Source organism: Rissa tridactyla, chromosome Z (assembly GCF_028500815.1).
Source record: "Rissa tridactyla isolate bRisTri1 chromosome Z, bRisTri1.patW.cur.20221130, whole genome shotgun sequence".
In the NCBI taxonomy this organism is placed as follows: domain Eukaryota; kingdom Metazoa; phylum Chordata; class Aves; order Charadriiformes; family Laridae; genus Rissa; species Rissa tridactyla.
The window spans coordinates 62,373,677-62,400,984 of NC_071497.1; the positions used below are offsets into that span (position 1 = coordinate 62,373,677).

A 27,308-nucleotide genomic window follows, 5' to 3' on the forward strand; every position below is an offset into this window, starting at 1 on the left:
GGAACAGAAATTGTCGGTGCACGTGGGGCCAGACACACACATGCAACTGGTCCTTCCAGAATGTCAGGTTGGTCATAATGCTAAAGGGTGGTATCTTCCACTGTATCTTTATTAGCGTTCCGTAATTCAAATTAATCTTTTCTAGCTGGTACTAGTTTAAAAAAAAAAAAAATCAAAAGGAAAAAAAATAATCCATGCACTTAAGTAGTCAAATTTGGTTAGATTCTGATCAAATTAAATGTTTTAAATCACTTGTCAGACTTGAAATAAAGCGTTTCATAGCATTTGAAGAGTTCAGTATTAAAAAACCCACAAGGCTGGTATTTCCAGGCAATTTACTTAAAAAAAAAATAATTATTTTGAGAATGATAGTTTAATAAACTGGTTGCTCAGTTCTTTTTTCACTCCAATGCTAATTGAAAATGGACTAAAATTTGCATTGTCTGCCAAGGAAATTCACCAACTAAACCCTTCTGAGCAGGTTAATTTTTGTAACCCAAGTACAAAAGAGTAATATTACACTGCTTTGCACTGACCTCTCCAGGTGCTGCATTTGCACGCACTTTGTTGACCCTTTTTAGCACAATACCATGTAACACCAATTATAAATGTCATTCTTTCTGACCTCTCGGCAACTGTAAGCAGTACAGTTTTCCATTTCAAAATCATGTTTTTATTATATGATGTCTCAGGTTTCTTAATCACAGCTAACACCTTTACCTTACAAATAACTGACATAGACGTTTAACTCGGGTGACAGTAAGGACACCTCGTGCTAGGAGAAAAGGAGAGACAGCAGCGTTCTGCAGTACATTTACACACTTCTGGCACTCAGGTAACCAGCAGGGATTTGGGTGCTGCCGCAAGGCACTAAGTCTTGCTGGAGTTAATGAGTGACAGACAGAAGAAAGGAAGCCTGCATACCTCCAAGTTACTAGACAAGGCCAGTATAAAGGGTCTTATTAAAGAAGTTCTACAAGAATATGCAGTTAAGCAGGCTCAAGCCACACGCTGAGAGACAAGACCAGGTCTCCACCCTTACAAGGATCTTCACGCCGGCAGAGTGATGACTCTCGGAGAGACAAGTGTTAGGTTAAGATCAGACAGTTGTACCACATCCGACCATCTGCCTTATTTCTCTGTTCAGACACCGCCTCTAGTGGCAGGGAAAACTGATCCGCTTGCAAATCAGGATTTCAACTCCTGCAGGTGTCTGAGAGATTAAAATTGGTTTCTACTATCATATATTGAGACAAAAAACATGGCAGCACTGTCTTTCTGCACTGCTGACTTCCTGAGGATGCTGATTTGAGAAAACCAGAGGAAGCTGCTGAACGTATGGGTAAGTTTCAAGTAGGAAGAAAAAGACAGTTTTACATTTGTCAACCCAGTAGTAGACATCTTCAGAATTGCCAGATTGCAAGACTTTGTTAATTATCTGTTAATTTTGTCAGTGAACCTTTTCTTAAAAAAAAAAAACCAAAAAACAAAACCTCAAGAGAGATATTAATTCACAGATGGCCAATCTGTGAATTAAATTGGTATTCTTTGAGGGTACCTGCCTACCGCCTCCCAAACTGGAGGCCTCCCAAAACCAAAGCTCATAGCTTACAACCTGTTGTCAAAGTCAGCTTAGTGTAATTGCCAGCGTGCCTGCTGAATTGGCACAAATCTCTTGTGGTAAGCAGTAAACCACATTCCACTAATGCTTTCCAATTAAGAGTGAAGTGCACCCTTCTCCTCCTCACTTCTCTGCATACCATTCTGTGCTTACCACGGTAGCAACTGCTGTTAGTATGAAGGTTTCTGGGCACAATTTGAGCCGACAGCACTAGAGGAAATGGTCACAACCTTGCTGGCCTCTGCGCTGACCACACAGCACGCCTCTCAGAAAATCCTCATGCAGGACCTGCCTGCGGATTTGATTCTTTGGAAGGAAAAGACAGACACGCCCCCCACCCCAAGCCCCTGGTCCTTTTATTTGAAAGAACAAACCAGAAATTTTCTGAGTAAGTTTCTCACAAATAGAAGAATAAATAAGACACTAGAATTGAACACGGAGATGATACGAACCTAGTTCACTAGCATAAAAACTGAGATTTTATTCCAGCTCTACTCGGGGAAGCTTGAACATGCGAAATTGGCATTACAAGATGAACAAAGTTTGGCCAAGCAGAATTCTCAACCTAGCGAGATCAGAGCAGCTTCTTAGAGCCTTCCTGGTGGTGGCTACAGGAGGAACAAATCTTATTCCCAGCAGGTCTTTGTGAAGATAAGAATCAACAGAAGGTTTTCCTAGGCAGCGCTGTATTGTGGAGACAAAAAGAGACTGCACAGCCATGCGTGTCTTTTCCCCAGCCTCTCACACTACTATCAGCAAGGGGTATGTCAAAACACAGCCTGCCAAAAGCATTCAAAGCACTTGGTTAATTTTCCAAGGAGTTTCTCTAGCTCAACTCAACAAGCTAAATCCAGACTTGTCCATGTTTTAGCCTGTGATTTTGTCACAACCACGTGGAGAGAATGAATACCCTACCTCAGAGACAAAGGTGATATAGTTGAGTATGAAATGCAAGGAGCAACACAGGGATTCAAAGAAAAGCAAGCCTAACAGTAGCCTTTTTGGTAACAGTCCCTCCCTTCTCTCTGAGAAGAAAATGAATAGTGAGCAGTCACAGATGAAACCTGCTCTGTAGAGGAATTGGAGCACATGCAGCACAAACTTTTGTGCACCAGAAGAAGTGGCTGAGTAGGAGTTTAGCAAACCACGTACAAGCAGCAAGCCAAGAGAACAAGAAAAGTCACCAAACCCGAGAACGAATGCAGGTAAAAGCAAAGAACTGGCAGTGCTGCCTGCAGTGCTGCCTGCATCAAGGCCATGCCAATGATAACGGCATGCCACAAACGCAAAGCAACAACTGTATGTTACAACTCAGCCTGGCTCTGAGCCTTCTTTGTCAAAGCAAAAAGGCTGCAAGGATCACACAGCGTTGGCACCAACCAAGAATGAGGGAGACAAGATGAGGACATGATAGCTAGCAGTCCTTGTTCTCCATGCCACCACAAGTAATCCTGGTATCTGTGAGAAAATGAAATCAGTTTTGTTTAAAACAGAGAGCACCTTCCCCTTCTGTACTGTGTGCACACACAATGAGTTTTGCTACATTTATTGTGTCAAACTGGAAGGATAAACAGTATCAGTACAGTGCATAGAAGTTACTCAAATTCCATTATGTCCCAAGGTAAGAGCCATCAAGTCTGCGAAGAGGAGGACTAACCTTTCAGGAAGAAACAGCAGTAACTCATGCTAAAAAGGTGGTAAGGGCAGAAGAACTGTCTCAGCCCAAGAGAGAAGGCATTATGTTCAGTTTGCACAAGTGTACAAGCTTACAAGTGTACAACTTAGACCTTTGCACAAGCATGCTCATTGCAGGCTCAAGACAAACCATCCTTTATTGTTGTGGTTCTGAACAGAAGCCAAGTAGATTTGCAGCAGCTCTATATTCAATAAATTGGTGTGATAAATATCATATATATCATGCTGAAGCATGATACAAAGCTTACAAGGTAAGCAAGCCACAAATTAAACAGTATTTAGATGACTAATTGCACATGACTGCATGTAGTCAGTTATAGTCACCAGAAGTCCCAAATATTCCTTCCAGACTTCTGACCGAAGTCACAAAAGTTAAATCAAACTATCCAAAAGCACGAGATTAAGAAAAAATATTGTGCTGATCCTTTCTATAATCTTACTGTGTGGTGTACATCCACTTTATCGATGCATACGATCACCATTAACAGCAAGGCAATTTTAGTCCCTGACGCAGGTAGCTTCATTCATGAACTCAGCTGAAAACCAGACTTACTGTATAGGCTCATAGTATAGAACCAGCCCCAACCGTACATGTAGTGCACAGTATGTGAAACGAACTGCAGTGTGACACCTGGAAGGGAACAGCTCTTGCTTTTTTTTGAGCATCTGCTGTAGTAAACACGACTGGAAGCATACAAGGGAGTAGCCTTGGTCACAAAATATCCTCTCTTCAACCCCACTCTTAGAGAGCACAGGAACTGTGCTCTATACGTTTATACATTCAAACACTCACTGCCCATCTAACTCAATTCTACAGCTTTTGCCAGAAGGAGCTTAGAGAATTGCTACTTGTTCTACTGGAAAAGGTTTCTTTCAGGGGAAGGTATCATCTAGGCATACGCAGCATTTGACAAGAAGGAAATGGTGTTACTCTCAAAGCAGAGCTGGCAAAATACTTAAAGTGTCATTGCCATGCAAAGTCTATTTGTTATACCCAATAGTTAGGATACTCACTGAAAAATACAGTACCTGTTTCAGGGGCTGAAGGTTTCCAGGCTTTGAAGTCCAGTCAAAATGCTGTCCTAGCTAAGTTCAATGTACTCTTAACTGTCTCTTCCCTATTCAGATTAGCACTTTTGTACATATGCCTTTGAGGAGCAGGACTGCAGTTCTCTTAATCCCCCAGCCTGCATTCAGGATGATGATGTTTGATTACACAGACGGTAAAAACTGCTGTAACTAATGTTATTTGAAAAACATTTTCTTGACACTGTCAATTAGATCTTAGTAGGAACTTGAAGTTTAATTTTCAACTGCCACCAACCAAAATACAGAACACAGTAAGATACTGGGAGACTAGTAACTGTTCTCCCTTACAAGGCCAGCACACTTCACATTGGCTCAAGGTAGGAATAAAATGAAGTAACGCAGGAGCAAGAAGGTGGATGCTCTTCCTCTACAAGCCTCAAAGTCTTCTGTTAATACACTTGCCACATACATTAGAAAACAGAACGCTGAAAGCTGTTCACAGGTGGGAAAATGACAACGGCTCACCAGGTATCCCCGAGATCCAGCGCACAACAGGGGTGGGCATGTGGTTAAGCTGCATCAACAGCACCTACTGGCTTGTTTCTCTCCATTGCAGAAGTCTGGTTACCCAGCAGCCGCTTTGCAACACAGCCATGCTGGAAATCAGGCCACAGAGCTGAGCCCAGCATCTGCACTATGAATTGTTCAACAGCCACCGGCTGACAGGAGGGCTGGTATAGTTTTCCCAGCTGCATTTCCCTCCATCTCATTGCAATCTTGAGGCTGTGAAGGAAACAGTATTTATATGCTCTCAGACAATTTCTCCCGGAAGACTGGAGTGTGCAACAAAACCAACCCCTCAATACTTCACGTTCAATCTCTGGATCATATTGTTTTCAATATAGTGGATGTGTCCCTGGAAAGTCTTAATGCTCATTGAGAGAGCACATGCAAACTCATTTGTTATTACATTGGCATATTAACTGGAACAAAAAAGCATCCTGCCTTCCCCTTAAAATGATGCAGTTTTTTCCAACATTTATTATAGGGCTGGCAATCACACGTACATCTAAGCTCCAGGTGAGAAGGCTGTATTTGCCATTTTCCTCCTTAGGGTGTGCATCTGTACAGAACAGCATGTGATTCAGCATAAGGGTTCTGCAAAATTAGTCTGTGTAGATCTGTAGCCAGCAAGCACTTTTGACAGTTACTACCTCACAGCATAAGTCAAAGTAATGAGACAGTAAAACAGAGAAAGGAATCTTATTTTGCTTACAAATACTTTTATTCAGGAAAAAAAAGTAGGGTTAATAAACCTCAGTTTCAGCAAGAAAATATTAAATTCAGATTTTACATATGAAAATATTACAAAATAACCATCCAGTGACTATTACAGCGTTTTTCAATGGTTCGGACTTGGGCCATTTTCATCCACCATCCACAGCAATCAAAAAATCAATTTTTTTGGTAATCCTGAAAAGTGTAAATCACATTGTTACCAAAGTAAAGGGGTTCGATTCCCTCCTCAAGGTTTTAGCATTTGTTTGATACTATTCTCGAGACACATCTACTCTGAGTTTGCTGCAGCAGCAAGTATGATGACTTTTTCCAATGAATCTATAAAAGAGTGCTAGAATCAAAGCCCACTTGAATCAGTATGTGTACTCCAAATGAGCATCAAATTCTATAGTTAAGTGTTAATTGCATTTGGGATACATTTCTCTGTGTTCGTATAAAAAGTTAGCCATTAATTCCACCTTTAAACCTAAGAAAGGCAAGCTATTCTATGGCTTAACCCTGTCCCACCACACATACACTCTCCATGATTTTTCTTACATGCTATCACTACCCAGCAATAAGCTGTCTGCAGGAAGTAACAGCCCTTTTAGTCTCTGCCTCATTCTTTAACTGTGTCCTTGTCAGTATCAGATGTATAGATGAGGCAGCAGTACTTTTCTGATTCTGTTCCATATCTTGTCCTCTCACTTCTTCATATGCTACTGATTTATAATGTAGGTAGAATAAGCCATAGCTACCTTCTGGGATGGATATGAAGCTTACCATGAAAGGATCCAACTGTTTCTGCCTGCCCTATAGGCAGAGGTCTCCTCTACTGACATTGAGTCATACCCATGAACTTTCAACGAATGCCCAAACAATACACATTCTTAACATTAGATATGAACAGAACGGTATTTTTTTTTTCCAAACCAATGTAGGACAGTTTTGAAATCAGACAGATTCCCTATACTATGTTAACTCAAGAAAAAGTATAGTGCTGTAACTTTTATACTGTTTTGCAAACTTATGGCTCCAAAGAAATGCAGACTAATGTGACTAGAAATTGGTGTCCTGTGAAAGTAGTACTGTTTTTGATTAAACGTTTGCCAGACTGGAGAAGATGGACAATGATGTCATCATAGCATCAGTGTCTCCACGTACCTCACTGATCAGAAATAAGTGGTAGCAATAGCTAGAAATGATGCATGCTTAATACTTTTCACAGGCAGTCATCCATCTAGTTTTCCCCGGACAGTTAAGGGGCTGTTTTTTGAGAAGTACAGCTGTTGCACAGTGAGGTTTGGTGAACACGCCCCACAGGCTAGAGGGTTTTGTTCTTATGGAAAAGAAGCACTTATGGAAATGGCATATATTATTTCTCCTGGCAGCCAGCCCCCAATGCCAATATTTGATAAGAGGGCACCCATCAGGAATTACTCAGTCCATTCTTGTAAGTTCCAGAGTGCTACTTCAACACGGCTGAGGGAAAGAGAATGTACCGTGCAAAATGCAAGCGCAGGCCAGGCTAAGAATTTCAGGGATGCAACTTACTGTTCTTTGAAATTACTCTTGCACATTTCCACCCTCAATAGCAATAAAAACATACCGTGCTTCAAATTTTATTTAAACAAAGACTGTAGAATTGTTCTTCCAAACCAATATTAAAATTTTAACTTTAGATGATAATGCCATGTAAAAGGATGTCAAATCCAGGGTAGCAGATTTGCTAGCTCTAACATCGTCTCTCTCTAATGTTGGTTGGCCTGAGGGAATCTACCTTTGAGACCCTCAGGTTCCGTAGCCCAGCTAAGACAACAACAGAGCATAATGGATTTTCTGATGTGCTTCAAGAAGCACTTAGTGGAAGTGATACTGCTTTTTATACTGATACTCAAATGCCTCAAAAAGTAATGCTGACATCCTAAATGCCTTAGTTATAGCCCATCTCAAAACTCATGGCATTCAACACACATCTGATTTCCTCTTGCTGAAGATGAGACTTTTGGAAAGACATTAAAGTAATTAGTGTTCTAGCTTGACGCAGCTCTGAAAACTTTGCTTATTGTTAAATGCAAGACTTCAAATGGTTAAGTCGCAGGACTGAAGAAAGCATTTCTTCCTCTTTGCTGTCCTTTAGTTAACAGGCATATTTTAAGGCATTTATTACAAAACACTACTCAGAGACTCTCACATAGTGTTGCAAAACGAGCTAAAAAGCTTAAATTAATTACCTAAGCTATGGTAAATTGAGAAGTTCGCAAATCTCAGTTGACTCATGGTACTATGGTCAGCAGAGAGCATGCAAATAGTCCACTAATTAAATTTTTCTTTGAGAACAGAATCTTAAACTAATTTAATTTGAAACGGACTAAGAAACAGTAAGTCAAAGTGCCTAAAAAGTAAGTTAAACTCTAATAATGTAGCTGTCTCTCCAAATTCAAGAGGAAATGCACTTCCATGGAGGCATTTCCATTCCAAAAAGGTATCACTCTTGTATCAAAACAGTCTTGTACTGGAAGTAAGAAAAAGCTGATGCTGACCTGACAGCTGCTATCTAGCATATTCCAGCTGTTAAGATCAACTCCAAGTTTAAGAACCAGTATTTCCCTCTGTACTGGAAGGTCTGAGTAATTTAGTGTCAGATATAGGTCTCGAGTCCTCAGAGCTTTTCTTGCCGTGAAGATATGAAGTACATGCTACTGTTTGGGGAAGACTGGAGGCTTCATTTAGAAGTTAGAACACAGAAGGAAGTCATTCCCACCCTAAAGCATTTATCCTAAGACATAAATCGTTACAGGGCTTCAGCTGGTGCTGGTACCCAGGGACATAGTCCATTCAGAGTTTTTGTTCTGAACACCGTTAAGTATCACGTTCTCCCTGAGCACATAGCTCCTGTTTTAAAACAGATTAAACATTAAGAGGTTACCTTGATCTATTCCTTCTGTTCTTTTCCTTTTTACATTTAAAAGTGCATTTTGTTGCTCCTTTACAACTTCTGTAGGACAATTGGGTCTTGGCAGCTGACTTCCTGGAGTGGGTCCTGGTCGGTTGCTGAAATACTTCTGTTTCAATGCCTTAATGATAACAGAAGAAAAATAACCAAGTGTCAGAACACCACCTATACAGAGGTTATAATGAAATAAAGCACTTGCATTTGTGACTTCAAAACTACTTGGGCACTTTTATACTAGAAGGTGGCCTTGGGGAAAATCAAGGTCTTGTGTTCTGAATGACTACCACAGCACTTCAGTTTGTAAGCGACAATTGTGTACTGGTATTTTTAACTAGTGTTCAGACATCCTAACAAAACTCTAGACTAAGTCTTCTGCAGGAGGTCTTGTACAAACAGCAAGTTTCTAGCTCTGAAGAGTTTACATTCTGAATAGACAGACGAGACAAGAGGATAAAGAAGAAAGTAGGAATGAATAAAAGAGTATCTCTGAAGTCTTGTTCAGATCCAGGACCTGGACACCATCTATTTTTCTACCTTTTGCAACAGGTCTTTCCCCAAAATTTCTTTAACTATGCTGTTTCTACACTGTAAGAAAAATGTAGTTTGAATTACAGCAGAAGACAAACACAAAGGAGCAGGGTTAATTTTGTGTAGTGGAATTTCATACTCTAGTTTAAATTTTAGGAATTTCACAGCTTCCATAAACTGTGGTTAAGGGAAAGAGCCTAAGCTGTCTCTTATGCTTATGTCAGTTATGTGATATTCAATGCCATCTATAAATCAAGACAATACAGTAAGCACAAGCTGTTTCCTGCCTTAAACTGTGACATTGTCAATAAAAATGCTACACACAAAAAAAAGTCATATATATTCAAGTCACCATCCTACAATATGAGCTGTAAAATTACTTCATCCATACAAACTAATACAGAAAGTGTTCCAAGGCTAGCAGAACTAATTATGTGGAAACTTATATTGAAATTTCTTAAAGATGATGACAAAAAAACCAAACCTGAATGTGCTCTGAAAAGGCCTTCTAGTAAAAAGATACATAACACATGCACTAATCTTCTGGATTGGCATCTGCCTTGTCTAATAAGAAATGAGGGAGCATTGGCCTTAAGGGGACAGCCCTGTTTCTTGCATGCTTCCCTAGCAGTGTAAAGTAACAGAAAGAGTTTTGAAACTGCAAACTGCTGTATCTTCTTAACAACAGAAATTAATATTCTGAACCAGAACATTCTGCAAGATTTTCAGAGTCATCCATTTCTCCCCATCAAGGAATAGTGAAATTAAGATCAGTTTTACCCGATTATAATGGAAGAGGATGTTCAAATCAGAACAGTGGTTTAAATCACCACAGAATTTCATGTTAAAAAAAGAATCAAAAAAGTTTAAATGAAATTGAAGAAGAGACTGGATGAATTAAGGATGAAAACCTTTCAAAACCAGGAAACGATATGCCATATTAAAACTTAAGTTTCAAGCTTTAAATGACTGAATTTTGAATTTCAAATACAAAGACTGTCTGAAGGCTGTGACTCATACACCTTGTAGCTGTTTACCTTTGCTCTAAATTGGGGAGGGAGATGATCAGTCAGCACTGTTTTTGCCTTTTAGAGTTCTCTCTATATAATGCTAGAAAAATGTTTCTAGTATTTCATAGACAGAGCTATATGACCTTGAATTTTAAACGTGGCTTCAAAACACATTTATCTGATATTAACAGCAGGTTAATGAACATTAGGACATAATGCAAGTGTACTATACCTGAGTAGCTGTAACCCTTGTACAAGGATTGAAAATGAACAACCCTTGCAGAAGATTGAGCAAATCATCACCAGCTGCGCTAAAGATATGCTGAAGTGGCATTCCAGGGAAAGACTTAAATGCGACATAATCTGGAAGACTGGTCATACCCTACAAAGGCAAAAATGGCATGTATGTTTTTCAACTTAGAAAGAGTTCAGCTTTTCACAGAAAGGGAACTTTGTATGGCTGTCTTTCAGCAGAAGAAAATTATGTTTCGAAAGACCCTGCTAACACTTGGTCACTGATATGGTACACAGGATCATTACCTGCCCCAACCCTGTAGTGGGTGCCCTATTTGGTTGTTTTGCCCTGCCCACAGACACCAGATTGTCTGATGGAGGGAACTACCTGTTCCCTTTTTCCTAGCTACTTTAGCAAAATTCACAAACACAAAACCAGGAGAGTTATTCTGCCTGTTCCTCTTTGCTCACAATCTCAGAAATACTGAGCACCGTTTGAATGCAGCCAAAGCCCAAGCTGTCTCCTTACAAAAAGGGTTAGCTCAAGCCCAGCAGGATACTCAGCCTATGTTGGTTTACAAGACTCTACCCACAGCCTGTGTTAAAAGTGTGCAGGCTTGCATGGAGAAATTAAAGCACTTCATGGTTCCCCTGGTGGCAGCACCCGCCTGAGAAACTTGACCACCAGCTGGAAGCTACAGAAAAGGGAGTTTCTGCAATAAAAATACATAAAGCTTTATATATTGACCAAGAAGACTGGGAAGGAAATATTTGGTCTGATTTGGAATCAAACAATGACACATCAAATTCTTGAAGCCCAGACTTATGAATCCCATCAATTATTGAAACTGAGTAATGGAGGCATTGGAAATGGCATTGGAAAATGAGCTAATGGAAACATCACAAGTATTTCTACACACCCTTTCACAAACATACACCTAGCCAAATTAAGCAAGCACTATCAGAAATCTGTTACTGTGGATTACTTAGCCTGGCTTGCAAGTAGGAGGTGGGATACCATACAAATTTCAGAATCAAAAGCCCAGATCCTCACTTTAGGGTCTGGAATCTGACTACAAATTCCAGCAAAAAATATAGACTGTCTTTTGGTCATCAACAGCTTATGTTGACAGAGGAGGACTGAGGACCCTAGCTGTTCCTGGCCAATCTCACAAATTTAGAATTGAGCATAGCTAGGTGGGTTATCAATCATGCTTTAGATGCCCCTGCGGAGATGAAGACCTATGGGGACATCATCTTACTGAGACATGGTGGTGTTTACTAATCAAAAACGGTCCCCTCGAAAGACATTTAAGTCAACAGGCACTGGCCTTACAGGTACACCCAGCCCCACATCGTCCCTGCTATTACAAAAGGTAGTTTTTGCACTGTTTATCTTCATGTCTCCCTGAAGATGCAGCTAATGTTACCACCAAACCCTGCTGTGCTCATGTAAGTTTAAAAAAGCTCCCTAGGCATGTTGAAACACGGGAGGCCTTCCTGGCATTCCTGAACAGGCAATACACAGGGTTCCAGCATCAGTGTTACTGCCTCTTGCCAGCCTCCTGCATTGTGCCACACATGCTCCCATCAGAGCTAAAGGCCCAAGTGCCCCTCCTGCCATTCCATCAGCTGGAGCCTGGAAACACCAGCCTTGCACTACCCAAAATTATTAGAGGTCCAGTTAGCCCCACAGGGTGCTTGTCAGAAGCCGCAAGTCCCTCTGAGGTGCTATGGAAGGTGTAGCTTACATGGACTTCCAACCTAGTGGTAAATGTCGCACCATCAACGATAAATTGTGTTTGCGTTGCCTCATTGATACTGGTGCTCAAATTTTTGTCATCCATAGATCACACACTGGAGGGGACCACTTCCCTTACACTGCAGTAGTCTGCATGTTCACAGGACCACCCACAGTTCTTCCTGCAGTCACAGTGAAGTACGACTTCCCTAATAGATGTTTTGCATCGTATTTTTCATTACATCCTTCACAACATTCCTTTCCCTGAAGGATGAGCTCAATCCACTGACACTCAACATTGGGTTCCTGGTATTGCCATCATCACTGATGGAGCCTAACCTTCAGGCCCCAAGCATTGTATTCTCACCCACTTCACCTTTCCCATAGCTACCAATGATCACTCAGATCTGCCTATTAAAGTCCATCCTATCACCACACAACAGGAGGGTGCCTGGTTTACTCAACCCATGGCTGAGGTTAGGCGGAATGACTGAGCAGATGCCACTGCTGCAATCTGGGGGGTGGAAGTGGTAGTGGACGGTGACACTCATGATAAACTGATTGCAGCCCAACAGTAGCAGATGAAACTGTGGAAACCTTAGCCCAAACCTGCAACTTGGAAGGCAGAACCACCATTGTCGCTCACTGATTACACGAGCACTGGAGTTATCCCACTGTTAAAGCTTCAACCCAGCACATTTGGTGACTGTGCCCTGCTTAAGGTAGCATCCAAGCACCACTCACACAAAGGAAACACAGCACAGAGGGAGACGAGAGGTGGGATGTGATGACTGGTTAGCAAGTCCAGAGATCGATTCCACAACTCAACTACAAGAGAGGATGGTCTGATCAGGGAATTCAGGACTCCTTGTGTCTGTCAGCAGGTCCAAGTCACTCATCAGAAGTTAGGCCTTGCTTCCTGTCAGTCTGCCTGATAACCAGGGTTAGGTAGGTCATCGTGTGCCCTGATGCTAAGTTTGGCCTGGTATTAGCGAATTACTGAATACTAGTGAATACCAGTGAATTACTGGTATTAGTGAATTTATTAGTGAATTACTGAATTTACTGTCATCTCAACAGAAATGATTGTGCTACTAATTTGTGTTTGTTACAGTACAGTTACTCTGAGATAAGTTGTTTATCCCTAAAGCTGTTGATCTGGTGTTTCTTACTGTATCCCAAACTATAACTTACCCAGGCCAACTTAAGTCCCTACAAATTGCTCCTACTTCTGAAAGTGATTAAAGCCTTTCAAGTTAAAGCAGACTAACTAATCAAGCATCTCAAGAACATTAAGCAACAACCATAATTTCACACTAATAGCCATGGGAAACTGGATACAAACAGAAAGGAAACCAGGAAGATTTATTACCGTTGCTTAATGCTAACAACATTGCTATATTGATCAGAGATTTGCCAACAGACACAATAAATTTCACCTACTTATCCTCCGCTTTGTGAGACCAGGCAGCTGCCTTCTGAAAATCTACTCAAGTATTCTGTTGAACCCTTTAATTTCATTTCAAAAGCTGAAATAGAGAGTATCAAGGAAAACTAATGTCAGTTTGTTAAACGAAGAGACTCACAGGCCACTGTTCTTCCGTTGGAGTGCCCAGCGTTTCAAATATCCGTGTCAGCTGGTCAAGATCAGAGTCTCCAGGCAAAAAAGGAACCTGGAAGAAGGGAGCAGCATTTGGTAGAATCAGCTTCTGAACTTCAATTCTAGGAAGGAGCTCTGAGCTATCCCTCATAATTGCAGGGCTAAATATCTTTGTATACCAGCTGCCCACAAAGAGGTACACTGAATATTTGAGGCTGTCTAGTAATGTCCAAACAGATTCTGAAGGTGTCTTGCAACTCAGGCTGGATATCACTGACTTGATAGCAGAGCTAAATGTAAGATTAAACCACCACATTAACATAAAATAACACAAAAAAGGAAAGATTTTACATCTCAGTTGACAGTTTAAAGTCTGTTGGTCACAGTGATATTTCTATCATCTGCTCCCTGCAGTTAGGTTTTATATATATTCAAGACATTTTAAGTCTATTGTAACTGCATTACACAAGCAGCAGTTAGAGTGATGGAATGAGATCACAGCATGAGGACGAGTAGTGACCCACTAGGACAGAAACTGCCTAATCAGTGTCATGTCTCATTTAAACTAGGTAGAAGACAGAAAGGGGGATATTTGCCCGGTTCAAGCTGTAGCTTGCGCATCAGGAACACAGTGCAATAAAAAGGGACTTTGTGACCAAAGCAAAATTATGAATTAGAGGCAGCATTTAACTAAGTAGGACAGAAAGACTGTAGTGAACATCCCTGAACATTTAGTACATGGCAGCATACTAAATTTTCATGTCATGAAAGCCCCTTGAACATAAACTGCTTTTGTGAGGCTCGCTGAAGTTGCACTGTCCCTCAACCCAGTACATTCAGGAAGAAAAAGGACAGATGCATTTAAAATTATCACAGTGATTAAACTGAACCATAACTCATTTTCTGCTTTGTGAAAAAAGAAAGAATCAACGGAATTCAGTAATTTATTTGCTTTCTGACTTTCCTTGAGTTTATCCAACTTTAGCAGGTTTAATGCCTATTTACACATCACTAGTGCTGCTTAAACAGCAAGTGTACATTTCCATTTCTGAACTGCCAACCAAATGGTACCAGTACACCTGTTTGTGTGATAAACCAAGGCAAAGGATTTCTTTCAAGGTGTTTTCAGACAAACCAGTTCCCCAATCTCGTTCACCACATGGCCACACAAACATTTAAAGTACAGTGCAAAAACCAAAGAGAAGCCACTTACTCATGGACAATAAATTATACTGCAGGCTATTTCATGCTTTCAGCTGTGTCTGTGCACCTACCCTCCACTCCCCACCTCACGCTTTCATGTCCTCTGCAAAGAGCTGCATAATAAATGGTCTACTTCTGTGTAACATACTTAAGGATCTGTGTACTATACTCAGGAGTGGCATAGGATTAGCATGATGTTAACTTTCACCTTAATTCCAGTATTGTCAACTAATCACAGCTTAGAACATCAGTCTTCTGCTCATTACAAATAAACCCACAGTTGAGGTACGGGTGATAGTTTTTACAATTATTGGGGAAAAATGTAGAAGAGACAGAATATTGCCTGTATCTATGATGTCCCATTTCTTGAAGGATAGCAAATGAAAACCAATAGAAGCCTGGGTGAAAGGATAACACTCAGAGGACTGGAGGAGTTAGTTATCTACTCAACCTTCCCCAAGGCAAGACTGTGACAGCTTGTTGCAATATTTTTATCCAGCTGCTTTTAAAGACGTCCAATGATTGCGATGCTTATAGAACCTCAGTCTATTCCAAAACTTCACTTTCCTTAAAGTTAGCAAGGTTTTGGAAGCTTTTCCCCCCCTCCTCTTCTTTCTTTCCTAAATAGCCTAACTGGCTTCACCTGCTGCTGTTAGCAGAAGAGAGAAAGTCCACATACAGAGTTGTGATGCACTGAAGAGAAATACAAAATGCTTACACTTGAAGACTTACCCTGAGGAGCAATTCAGCTAAAATACAACCAACAGCCCACATATCGACACCAACACCATACATTCTAGCACCAAACAATAGTTCTGGGGCTCGGTACCACCTGAAAAGAAAACACATTTTGGGAAAACCACCTGCCTTTGATCAGGTCAAGTGCTGTATACTGTAGCCATACAAGAACTACAAAGAAGATACTGCTCCTACCTATATATTTTTCAGACACTGAAGAGCTGTACTCTACCCTGCAAGGTGTTTTAAGAAAGACTGAACAAAATTGTGCATTCCTCACCACAGTGTCACATAAAGCCACAAATTAACTACAGTTTCAACTGAGACGATTAACAAGCAACAGAACAGCAGATGTGCAAAGGAAAAAGTATAACATGCAGATTTGCATGTTATAAACCAAAATTTTCTTTAAACTCTATGTTGAGGAAATTACAAAGAATTCCTTCCAGCTTCCAAAAAACTCCATACCAACATGCCCAAGTACAGAGACTAGTTTTATGCAAAATGAATCTTGACAACAGTTGTTTAACAGCTGCTTCCATTGCCGAAGAATAATCAAGTTCCATGCAATGATCTTATACATGCTGCATTTCAATCTACCATACCATTTATGCCTTTTAAATAAAGGTGTTAGAACAAACCAACTTAGCCTGAGTAGTTTTAGCATTACAGCAGACAAAAGGAAATACCTTGCGCATTTTAGAGTCCTGCTTTTTAAAACATACCTTAAATAAGCATGGCATAAATAACATTAAGAAATATTGTAATTGGCTCAAGCTTTTGTTTTGTAGTAGATAATGCAACTAGCTACAAAAAAAGATTCTAGGTTTCATGATTAGCAGACAGCAACAGCTGTCTTAACTCTTAAAGCCAGGCTTATAGGCAGATACGTGTTATTTCCATCTGTTTCAAAAGAGTATCACATCCCAGAAAAACCACCATGGATGCGTATACTAGCAGTTCTTACAGAGACTTTACTAAACAATGCCTTCTTGCATTTCCTTTATGAGGATCTTGCTGATACAGCCATATCACATGAGCTAGATGCCAAACTTTGAACAGATTGATTTGATACATTTCAAGAGACACTGCAAAACAGCTACAGGATCTCTACATAAGAAACAAAACAGAATGTCTTACCTTGTTACTACTTGGTGTGTATAAACTCTATTTGGGCTTCCAAAAGATTTTGCCAAGCCGAAGTCAGCCAATTTTAAAACCCCATTTTCATCTAACAACAAATTATTTGGTTTAAGATCCTGTCAGTACAGAAAGCAAAGAATGAATCTCGTCAGTGTTGATAAAAACAGACATATAATGAACCTCCTGGTAGGTGTGCCATAACAGTATTCAAAAATGTAGGCTTTTGATTCTATTGCAAGTCCACATTGTGAGGAAAAAAATGAAAAAAGCCCCAAGGAAATCAAGTATTTCATTGTACATGAAAATCGTAGTGAAACACATCCATTTGAATATCATCATACTTAAGCTGCAGCATTTAAAAAAACCCCTGCCTCTTGGTAGTTTTTAGCTTTGCTGCAGGAACAGCAGTAATGTCTTAACTGCATAATTGCCAAATGAATAATTAAAAAAATCTTGCAAATGTTTGAAATAACTAGAAATCATGGAAGTGATACAGTTTAATACAGTGACAGTGTTTTGTGGGTTGACCTCCAGCCAGCAGCAAAGCACCCACACAGACATTTACTTACTCTGTTCTCATCCCACCTCACCCCCGCCTCAGCAGGACAGGGGAGAAAGCAAGAGCAGCAAAAGCAAGACAACTCTGGGAGCAATATAAAGGCAGTTTAACAGCTGAAGGAAGGAGGAAAAAAAACCCAAACAAGCAGGCAATGCAATGGAAATTATTCACCACCTTCCACAAGCAGACTGATGCCCAGCCAGTCTCTGAACAACAGCCACCTTGGAAGCCAAAAAACACCCTTCTTCCTCTACACCAGATTTTATTCCTGAGCATATTATTACATGGCATGCAATATCCCTCTGGGCAACTTGGATCAGCTGTCCCAGCCGTGTCCCCCTCCCAACTTCTCACCCACCCCCAGCCTGCCCACTGGGGTGAGGGCAGAGCGGGGGAAAAAGAGACAGCCTTGACAGTGCCCATACACTGTTCAGCAACAGCAAAAAACATCGGTTTGTTATGAACACTGTTTTAGACACAAATCCAAAACACGGCACCATATGGGCTGTCGTGAACAAAGTTTAAACCATCCCAGCCAGACCCAGTTCAAAGTGCTGATCAAAATCACATGTACCTTGTGACATGTTTATATAAATATCTACATTATAACCACATCAGTAATTCTTAACATTCCTGGTACTGCTATTGTCTCTCTAAAGACGTTGTCTGTCTGGACTTTGGTAAGGCCTTTGACAGCGTCCCCCACAGCATTCTCCTGGAGAAGCTGGCGAATCATGGCATAGACAAGTGTACTCTTCACTGGGTTAAAAACTGGCTGAATGGCCGTGCCCAGAGAGTTGTGATTAACGGGGTGAAATCCTCTTGGCAGCCCGTCACCAGTGGTGTCCCTCAGGGCTCAGTTTTGGGGCCAGTTTTGTTTAATATCTTTATCAATGATCTGGATGAGGGGATTGAGGGCACCCTCAGTAAGTTTGCGGATGACACCAAACTAGGTGGGACTGTTGATCTGCTTGAGGGTGGGAAGGCTCTACAGAGGGTCCTGGACAGGCTGGATTGATGGGCCAAGGCCAGCTGTATGAGGTTTAATGAGGCCAAGTCCCGGGTCCTGCATTTCGGTCACAACAACCCCAAGCAACGCTGCAGGCTTGGGGAAGAGTGGCTGGAAAGCTGCCCAGCAGAAAAGGACCTGGGGGTGCTGGTGGATGGCCAGCTTAACATGAGCCAGCAGCGTGCCCAGGTGGCCAAGAAGGCCAACAGCATTCTGGCTTGTATCAAGAATAGCGTGGCCACCAGGAGCAGGGAAGTGATCGTGCCTCTGTACTCGGCACTGGTGAGGCCTCGCCTCGAGTACTGTGTTCAGTTCTGGGCCCCTCTGTACAAGAGGGACATTGAAGTGCTGGAGCGTGTCCAGAGGAGAGCTCCCAGGCTGGTGAGGGGTCTGGAGACCAGGTCATATGAGGAAAGGCTGAGGGAGCTGGGCATGTGTAGCTTGGAGAAGAGGAGGCTGAGGGGAGACCTCATTGCCCTCTACAACTACCTGAAAGGAGGCTGTAGAGAGGCAGGGGTTGGCCTCTTCTCCCAAGTGAATAATGACAGGAGCAGAGGAAATGGTCTGAAGCTGCGGCAGGGGAGGTTTAGATTAGATATTAGGAAGAATTACTTTACTGAAAGAGTGGTCAGGCACTGGAACAGCCTGCCCAGGGAGGTGGTTGAGTCACCATCCCTAGAGGTATTTAAGAAACATCTAGATGTGGCACTTCAGGGCATGCTCTAGTGGCAGAGATTGTAGGTTGTTTGGTTGGACTCAATGATCTCAAAGGTCCTTTCCAACCATGAAGATTCTACGGTTCTAAAACAGCTAGCACAAATGCTTATGGACTAAAAACATCCGAACTTCAAAACTATCTTTATTAGACTTTAGACTCAAATTCTATCAATGTGACTTTTGTTATAGCATAAAGGCTGTCAATTAGTACATGCTTACCCTATGTAGAATCCAGTGCTGATGTAAATATTCTAATCCTTGAAGCGTCATCAACATATATGCCTTGATGTGAGATTGTGTCAACACAATACTGGTATCCTTTATAATAACCTGTGAAGTGTTACAGTGATAGTCAAGCTTCCCATGCAAGTTTAACTTACTTTCATTCTTTCAGTTTAAAAGTTATTTCAACAGTTAAGACAAAGTTTGAATTGGCAGTCACATATTCTCTACTGTCCTCACCCTTTTTCCAGAAAAATACATCTACTGTGCAGATTAGAAATTGAAGTGGGGAGTCCAGATGATCTACATGAACTTTGCAAAACCAGCAAATGAGAAAATGGAGGGGAGGAAACGAGTTTATTATTTTATCTCAGTTCCAGGCTGATAGTCAAACTTACAAGACAAAGATGTAGACATAAAAATGATATATGTGTCAGTAAACTTGAAACTTACTCCTTCTTTCTCTGTGCAACCTACGCATCTAACCTTTGTAAATGCAAGTTTCCTCTTCTATTCCCAAGAAGACCAAGAGGTACGGCCACTTTACTATATTTTAACAAATCCACTTATGTTTTCTACATTCTTTGATTTTTAACATTAAAATTCTATGCAAACACCCTGTTTGAAAGTATTCAACACTACTGCCCAAAACTTCCTTTTTAATATCGCTGTCCTGCTGAGTAACAACCTTTCCTAAGCTTTGAGTTGTTTGAGACTTACAAACTAGCTGCCTAAGACTACACAAAATTTAAGTATGCAGCATGTGCCCGATCACAACAAGCTACAGTCCCAGATGCTGGCCTGAGTGATACCACAATACAGTTAAATGCTCTGTATACCACAGCATTATGTAGTACAAGAGTATTTAATTCTTCTTTGTACACCGTATCTTCTTCAGCTCTAAATGTTGCATGGTTACTAAGTAAACAGAATGAATCCTCTAGAAAGTCTGCTTATTACTTTATCTTCTATTAGCAAAAAAAAAAAAAAGATCTAACATTTTCAGTCATGCATTCATCTAGGTTTCAGCAAGAGTGTCAGTGTTTTAATATTTTAAATGCTAGCCACAGTTCTTAACAGGATACGTGCAATGAGCTATCTTAACAGCTACATTAGTTTCAGTCCAGAGTAGGGGTACTGTGTGCACATACAGATCTGGCATGAATTGACATCTAGCACAGCCTTCCAAAACGAAGAATCTTGCATCAGAATATCTCAAAGATTTTGGCAAACTGACTTAAGGTCTTGGAGAATGAAACATCTGGAAGATGCTGATTTGCAAGTACTTAGCATTGTTAGATTTCAAATAATGGCTCAAGTGTGTGTGATTTTATTAGCAGCTCATCAGCTCATCACTTGGCATACTTTAGTATCACACTTGAACATGTTTGATGATATGATGCTTAATAATTGCACTCTGAGATGCTGATCTATGACAGAGGCTCTATGCCCTGACTGCAGTCCCAGAAAACTGACATGGTAAACGTTATCTGTTTCTTGAGTATCATGCTGACAAGCTTGTAAAAGCAAAGACATTATCAGCTGAGACCTCACAAAATTTGTCAAATTATTCAAACTACTTTTAAGACATGATCTTAACCAACTAACATGATGAAAGTCATCTTTCTAATATGGGGAAATGTAAGCCTGTTAAAGTAGTATTTTTCAAAAAGCATTTGAAGATACTGAAATAAGAAGTCTTTTAAAAAAAACCTTACCTCGAGATCTGTTTCCATAAAATCAAATACCAAGCTAATATTGGACTTGTGCCCAAATGCATCTAGAAGCTGTAAAACAAAATACATTATGATGAAACATACTCTCATACTTCCAGTTTTCTAAAATTCTGCACCATTGTAGTCTGTGTGTGGATTTTCAGTTCGCTGAACTAGTTTAAGTTTTTCACCTTGCAATACAAAAATTCTTACTAGTTCTTAACTCAGTCTCCAAAAAAAATCCCCATTAAGCATGGTAATAACATTTCACACAATTTCCACTCCTTCTTAGAGTTAGGGGAAAAAAAAGTGAAAGAATTAACTTTACCTGTTAGCTACAACAGACAGCCTAACGCACACCTTGTCCTCTCCCCAAACTTTGCTGTTCTACAAAACTCCTACCCTTTCTTAAGCCCAGAGTAAGTTTTCCCATGGATTCAGTAAGGATGCAGTATTTAGAAATTCTAAGCACTAGGCTTACTAACTTCCTTTCAAAGATATTCTTAGGCATGTATTCATCTTTGTAGCAAGCTTTCTAGGATAAAAAAAACCATCAACTTTTTGGGAGAACATGCAACAGGTCCTTTCTTAAGATGAAGCTGTATAACGACAGAATCAGTTTCTAATTTGAAAGAACACAAGCATGATGTCGAGCAAGAACAACGTATCATCTATTCTCATGATCAGCAAGGTATGCTCTCCATGGTGTGGCTCATTCCTTACTGCCTCAGTCGGACAACCATGTGAATTACACAATTGCAAGACAGCTGTTTGTATAGTTCATAACAGCAGTGACTGTGCTCATGCTCTTCCCCTGCAGAAACCATGGTAACAGGAGATATTATGCAGGTGAGCCTATGGGCTTGGCCACTTTTTGTAACTCACACTGCTTACACTTCCAGTATCAACGACAGTTTTATCAGGACTGCTAAGAGGGGTACAACCTGCTTATGGACCTGCTGATCACGAATTTGTCTAATTTCTTCTTGAACTGCTGATGCTATCTGCTTCTACGATGCCTGTGGCAACAAATTCGAGAAATTAACTACACACTGTGTCAAGCACTACAATTTCCACACACACCCTTCCCCTGATGCAAATACGTTTTAAACACATGTCCTGTTTCTAGTAATGTGGAGTTTTGCAAGTATCAGTTCTGCATGCACTTCACCTGCCACCTCAGTTTTGTAGACCTCCCCATTCCCAGCCTTTTCCTCTCCAGAATGAGGAACCCCAGATTTTTTCATAAAGATACTTCATCCCTTTGTCATTTTAGTTGTCTTTCTCTGCACATCCTCTAACTTTGATAGCTAAAGCAACCACTTTGAAAGTAAATTCATAATCCAGAAGAGAAACATATATCTCACTCTGAAAAAGTTAAATAAAATATCTGGAAAATTCATATTAGGTCTAATATTTATAGCAGAATTTCAAATTATCACTAATAGCTAATTTTAAAATATCTTTAGCTCCAGCTGGGTATCTATAGCTGCAAGTCCACCTAAATGCAGCTGAAAAGATACAAGTTTTGCTCCTGCCAAAAGAGGTTTTAGATAGCATGCTAAAACCTAATAAGCCACATGAATCCCACTTTACCATTGCTTAAAAAGCCTGCTTTTGGCTCTCACCAGTTCCATGTGAAGCAAACAATGAGGTAAATTAAGCACTGCACTCTTTGCAAGTCTACCAGAGACATGCAAAAATCATCCAAATTTCCACAATTCTCACCACCATTAACATCCACATAGCCCCAGGCTAGAAAGTAAGAGGATTTCAAAAGAAACTACTTAGCCTTTGTTATTGAAGTAGGTATTTGCTGTTACAATTGCTTTACTGCCCATTTGGGTCTGGATAAAATAGCTCAAATAAAATTAAGTAGCATCTCCATGACGTAACTAATTCTAAATTGCAGTTTGAAAGTGTACCAAAAGTATTTGAGGACTGACTCTAGAAGTGGTGTTCATTTTACTTACACCAATAATATTCGTATGGCTTAGTTCCTGCAACAATTTTATCTCCCTGAGGGCTGTTCTGTTGATTCCTACAGTGAAAAAAAAAAGTATAAGAGACAGAACAAGATTAAAAGCTTTGGATTAAGCTACAAAGAAACCTCTCATTCTGCTCCTCGCTCATTATTTACTACCACAAACTACTTTCTGACCACTCAACAATTTGCTAAATAATAAGTACAATACCATAGATGTACTTGCTGCAGAATAAAAGTGGACACACACTTTCTTCCACAGCAAATAAATTCTACACCACAGTAATCCGTTTTAGATTATGAAGCAATGTGTCGCTCTTTCAGCAAGAAGGGAAAGTCTGAGCAAAAGTCTAGAGAAAAAAACTACCTTTTTCAGGGTATTGTAAGCCTTGGTTTTACTTTAAAGAAGAGTCACATCTTGCAAATACCAGTTCTTCGATGTGGAGCACTTCCAGGAGTGGGTACCCTGACAAACCTCAGAAATACCTCTCTTTTCTTTTTGACATAGCATTATTTAATAAAGCAAGGCACTTACATTTTTGTATATTCATGCTGCGGCCTAAAAGGTACAGTGGCCAGAACCTGCTCACCTTTGCTTGAATCCCTTAATAGCCAGATTTTATAGAGGAAGAGACAGGGGGAGGATGGTGCACTTTGGTAGTCACACTGACTGCACGGCATCAAACCATGATTCCTGCGGGGTAACAATTCCTCCTTCAAAAATGCTGGTATGCATGGTTTGTATGAAAACTGTCTGGCAAGCAAATGCTCCTGTGGTATGTTGCGCAGGAAGTTTCAGGGGTGCAAGAGCTGAAAAAACAAGTGTTCTCCCAAAACCTGGGATGTGGTTCAACACGTAAGACTCTAGCAGAGGTTTGATCAAAGCTCCATGGATTATTTTACACTCCTGCTTAGCCTATTTTAATTACCGATTTTAGAATCAAGCTGACAATGGCTGCTTTCACGCGGGCAAAGCCTTTGATTCAAAAAAAGTACACCAGGTTATCAGATGCCACAAAGAAAACAGACATGATCATCATTTTTAATAACATCTTTGAACTATAGCTAGACATTGTATAGGCCAAGAGTAATGACTGTCCTTAAAAGATGTTACTCCACCGAAAGCCAGATGGATCATGACTCTCTGGCAGTCAGCTCAACTGCAAGACTCAGGGATGACTGCTCGGTTTCTCTTTAAAAACTCTTCCCTTAGAATGGGGAGTTGAGAGCAAGGATTCTTCAGCAGAAAGTTGGTAACCTGATGCAGGATCCCTGAAGGGTAGCAGCCTACACACATACAAAATTCTACTGCACTACACAGGTGTAAGAGAAGACCAGGATTATTAGATTTTTACTTGCAATATCCATGCCTAAAGGCATATGGCTGGTCAGAGCACATGATCAAAAAACACTGCTCTGTGGACTTAGTTTCCCAATATAAAACAAACCCACCCAGAGACAAGAGATTCAAAGTCTTGTTTTTATTAACTTTTGTCCCATCATAGATTACAAAAATAGGAAAAAGTAAATATCTGAAAACAGAGACAAATACTCTCACCCATCTTAAATATTTAAGGCACAGAGATGCGTCAATACAAAAAGGTATTCCAAACACGGTGCTGTAAACATTATTATTGTATGCTATATTCATGTCTGTATTCCACTAAAATCAACAACCTAGCCACTTATATACCCATATTTAGGCATAAACTATGCATGCAGATACCTCTGCTGCGTTTTTTCTGCCCCTGCAGTTTGGGAAGCAATCCTCTCACGCACAGCCTTACACTAAAAGAGTTGAGCTCATTTTTCTCAGCCTAGTTATGGTGTGGAAAATAAGCATACCAATTTACAAAAACAAAGCAAACAAAACACAGCTGCTACAGCATGAATTTGTTTTGAAACTCACCATCTTTAGCTTCTGATCTATGTCCCAGTTTAATCTGAAAAGAAATGTTTCATATTATATAAGGTTAAACCATCTGCCCCAACAGTAGGGGGTATATTCTTTAGTATTACTCTTCTACAACAGAATGAGTTTCAGTACCATTAAGTGCTGTACCAGCTAGGGTTGAGGTTGTTTTGGGGTTATTTTCCCCTTAAAAAAAAAAATAATTGTCTCAACATTAGCTTTTATAACTGCTTAAAAATAGTCATGACAGCACTGAAAACAGACATACTGCAAACTGGCAGCATAAAATGCTTTGTAGCCACAAAGCTTTATTATACCACTAATGAGCTTCTCCCCAAGGAGGAATGAGGGCAAAGTAATTGACAGTCATCTTAGAATGATTCTAGTAAAATCTCCATACTCTGTAAATTGGGCTGCCTTAAAGTCCTTCTATCCCAGTCATCTACTGCCCTGAAATTTTCAAGTCCAAAGTCTTGCCACTGATATTTCCAGATTTTAAAAGTTAAGAAAATATTCTGATACAAACAAGAATGCATTTCACAACAGCAACCATATGGGAAAAGTATTATAATACTAAAAGGGCTTAGTGTAGCAGACAAACTTACTTACTATTGATATGGTTCAACTAGTCTAGTAAAGTAGGCCCTTTAACTAACCAAAGCACTGTAACATGCATTTTTCACCCCTCAAAAAGCACAGCTAATCACCTATTTTTAATACAAAAACTTCCTGCAATCTCTTCAAGCAGTGAAGCGAAACACTTTCTGACAATATTGACATTTTCAACGTTTGTATTCACATAGGTAAGTTCCAGATTTAAGATCAGTTTTGTCAAAAAAAACTATCACAAATTCTAAAGAACTTAATCAAGAGTAACTTTTCTGGACTGAAGGAAACGGGCCACAGCAGGAGGAAAGATTAAAAAAAAGCCACTATCAAGGACTAATCATGTTTGTAAATGTGTTTTTTAAAAAAATAAATCTGTTTAACGGATAACTGAAATGTCATGTTATAGACCCTTCAGAAACTCAGAAATGTAGTAAGACTGAAGCTAGTGTCTCTTCTTGGGGAGAGGTGGGGATGATGCATGTATCAACTGATAAAGACAGATTAACTAGATAATAAACAAAATGCTCTAGGAAAAAAAAAGAAACATCTACTCTCCCACTACCCATTAAGTAGGTAAAAAAAAAAAAATAATTAAAGTCATTAGACAGGTCAAGAGCAGCCAGGCACTTGAACAGGAAAACATCCTGACACTCACCTTTTTAATAGCGACGATTTGGTTGGTGTTCTTATCCCTCGCTTTATAGACGGTAGCAAACTGCGGAGAAAGAGAACAGAGACAGAGGCCTGGGTGACCACCGGGGCAGCGCCGGCCGCCCAGCCCGGCTCCTCAGCCCGGCAAGCCGACCGACCTGCGCCCCCCCTCCCACACCCCCACCCCAGGAGGCGGCCACGGAGCTCCCGCCGCGGGGCCGTTGCTGGGGGAGAGCCGGACGGTCCCCTCGACACCCCCCCCGCCCTTTAACAGCCGCGCCTCCCCGCCGGGTAAGGCGAGACGGGCCCGGGCCCGGCCGCCGGCACCCGCAGGGCCCCTCCGGTCACAAGCGGGCCCTCAGCGGGGCCGCCCGTCCGCCCCAACGGCCGCTGACCTGTCCCTCCCCCAAGAAGTCGAGCTTCTCGTATCGCTTGGCGCGGGCCCGCGCGTCCATGGCCATGACTGGCGCCGCCACCGGGGCCGGGCCGCGCCGGGGGAGACGCACAGCCGGCGACGGGGCTTTAACACCGCCGCGCCGCTTCCGGCCCGCCGGCCGCGCCCCGCCCCGCGCCCCGCCCCCTGCACGCGCGGCCGGCGGCGCCTCGCGAGAGCCGCCTTCGAGCCCCGTCCGCGGCGGGGGGGCGGACCGCGGAGGCTGCAAACGGGGACTGGACGGCGGCGTCGGGCTGGGAACTGATCGGCTGGAGAGAGGGCGTCGCGGTAATCGGCCACGGATGTCCGTCTGCTGGAACAGCCAGCGGTTTACATCGCCCCGGAAGAACCCACCGCCAGCTCTGGCGGAGGAAAGCCATGGAGCCGTTGGAGCGCGACCAGAGGAGGCCACAGAAATGATCAGAGGCTGGAGCACCTCTGCTGTGGGGAAAGGGCTGATGAGTTGAGGGCGTTCAGCCTGGAGAGAAGGCTCCAGGGAGACCTTATAGCGGCTTTCCAGTACCTAAAGGAGACCTGCAGGAGACATGGGACAGGCTTTTTACTAGGGCCTGTTGTGACAAGACAAGGGGTAATGGTTTAAAACTAAAAGAGGGTAGATTTAGACTAGATAAAAGGAAGAAATTTTTACAGTGAGGGTGGTGAAACACTGGCATAGGTTTCTCAGAGAGGTGGTAGGTGCCCCATCCCTGGAAACATTCAA

General features: G+C 41.3%; 1 protein-coding gene across 6 annotated transcripts; it reads right to left on the reverse strand.

Annotated features, from left to right (window-relative positions):
* Positions 1-4,593: 4,593 nt before the first annotated feature.
* On the reverse strand, positions 4,594-26,715 carry CDK7 (cyclin dependent kinase 7). 6 transcript variants are annotated; one of them, XM_054185520.1, is made up of 12 exons: positions 26,550-26,714; positions 26,159-26,218; positions 24,892-24,925; positions 22,972-23,039; positions 21,002-21,070; positions 19,281-19,391; positions 16,774-16,892; positions 15,628-15,727; positions 13,679-13,765; positions 10,350-10,499; positions 8,553-8,700; positions 4,594-5,128 (listed from the first exon to the last, which is right to left on the reverse strand). In XM_054185520.1, exons 1-12 carry the CDS (start codon positions 26,613-26,615, stop codon positions 5,112-5,114), a joined length of 1,029 nt encoding a protein of 342 aa, XP_054041495.1. In that variant the 5' UTR covers positions 26,616-26,714; the 3' UTR covers positions 4,594-5,111. The 6 variants fall into 6 exon arrangements, with proteins under 6 accessions (XP_054041495.1, XP_054041494.1, XP_054041496.1 ...); XM_054185519.1 differs by lacking the exon at positions 4,594-5,128 and adding an exon at positions 5,609-5,818; XM_054185521.1 differs by lacking the exons at positions 4,594-5,128; positions 26,550-26,714 and adding exons at positions 5,609-5,818; positions 23,573-23,676 and having other exon boundaries at positions 26,159-26,224.
* Between the last annotated feature and the right edge of the window lie 593 nt (positions 26,716-27,308).

Coding starts and splice junctions, on each gene's coding strand:
- CDK7 (XM_054185519.1), bottom strand. CDS start 26,615: ATGGCCATGGACGCGCGGGCCCGCGCCAAGCGATACGAGAAGCTCGAC. Junction 24,926..26,158: donor AAATCGTCGCTATTAAAAAG/GTGAGTGTCAGG, acceptor ATTTCTTTTCAG/ATTAAACTGGGACATAGATC. Junction 5,819..8,552: donor AACAGAAGGAATAGATCAAG/GTAACCTCTTAA, acceptor TACACTTTTCAG/GATTACCAAAAAAATTGATT.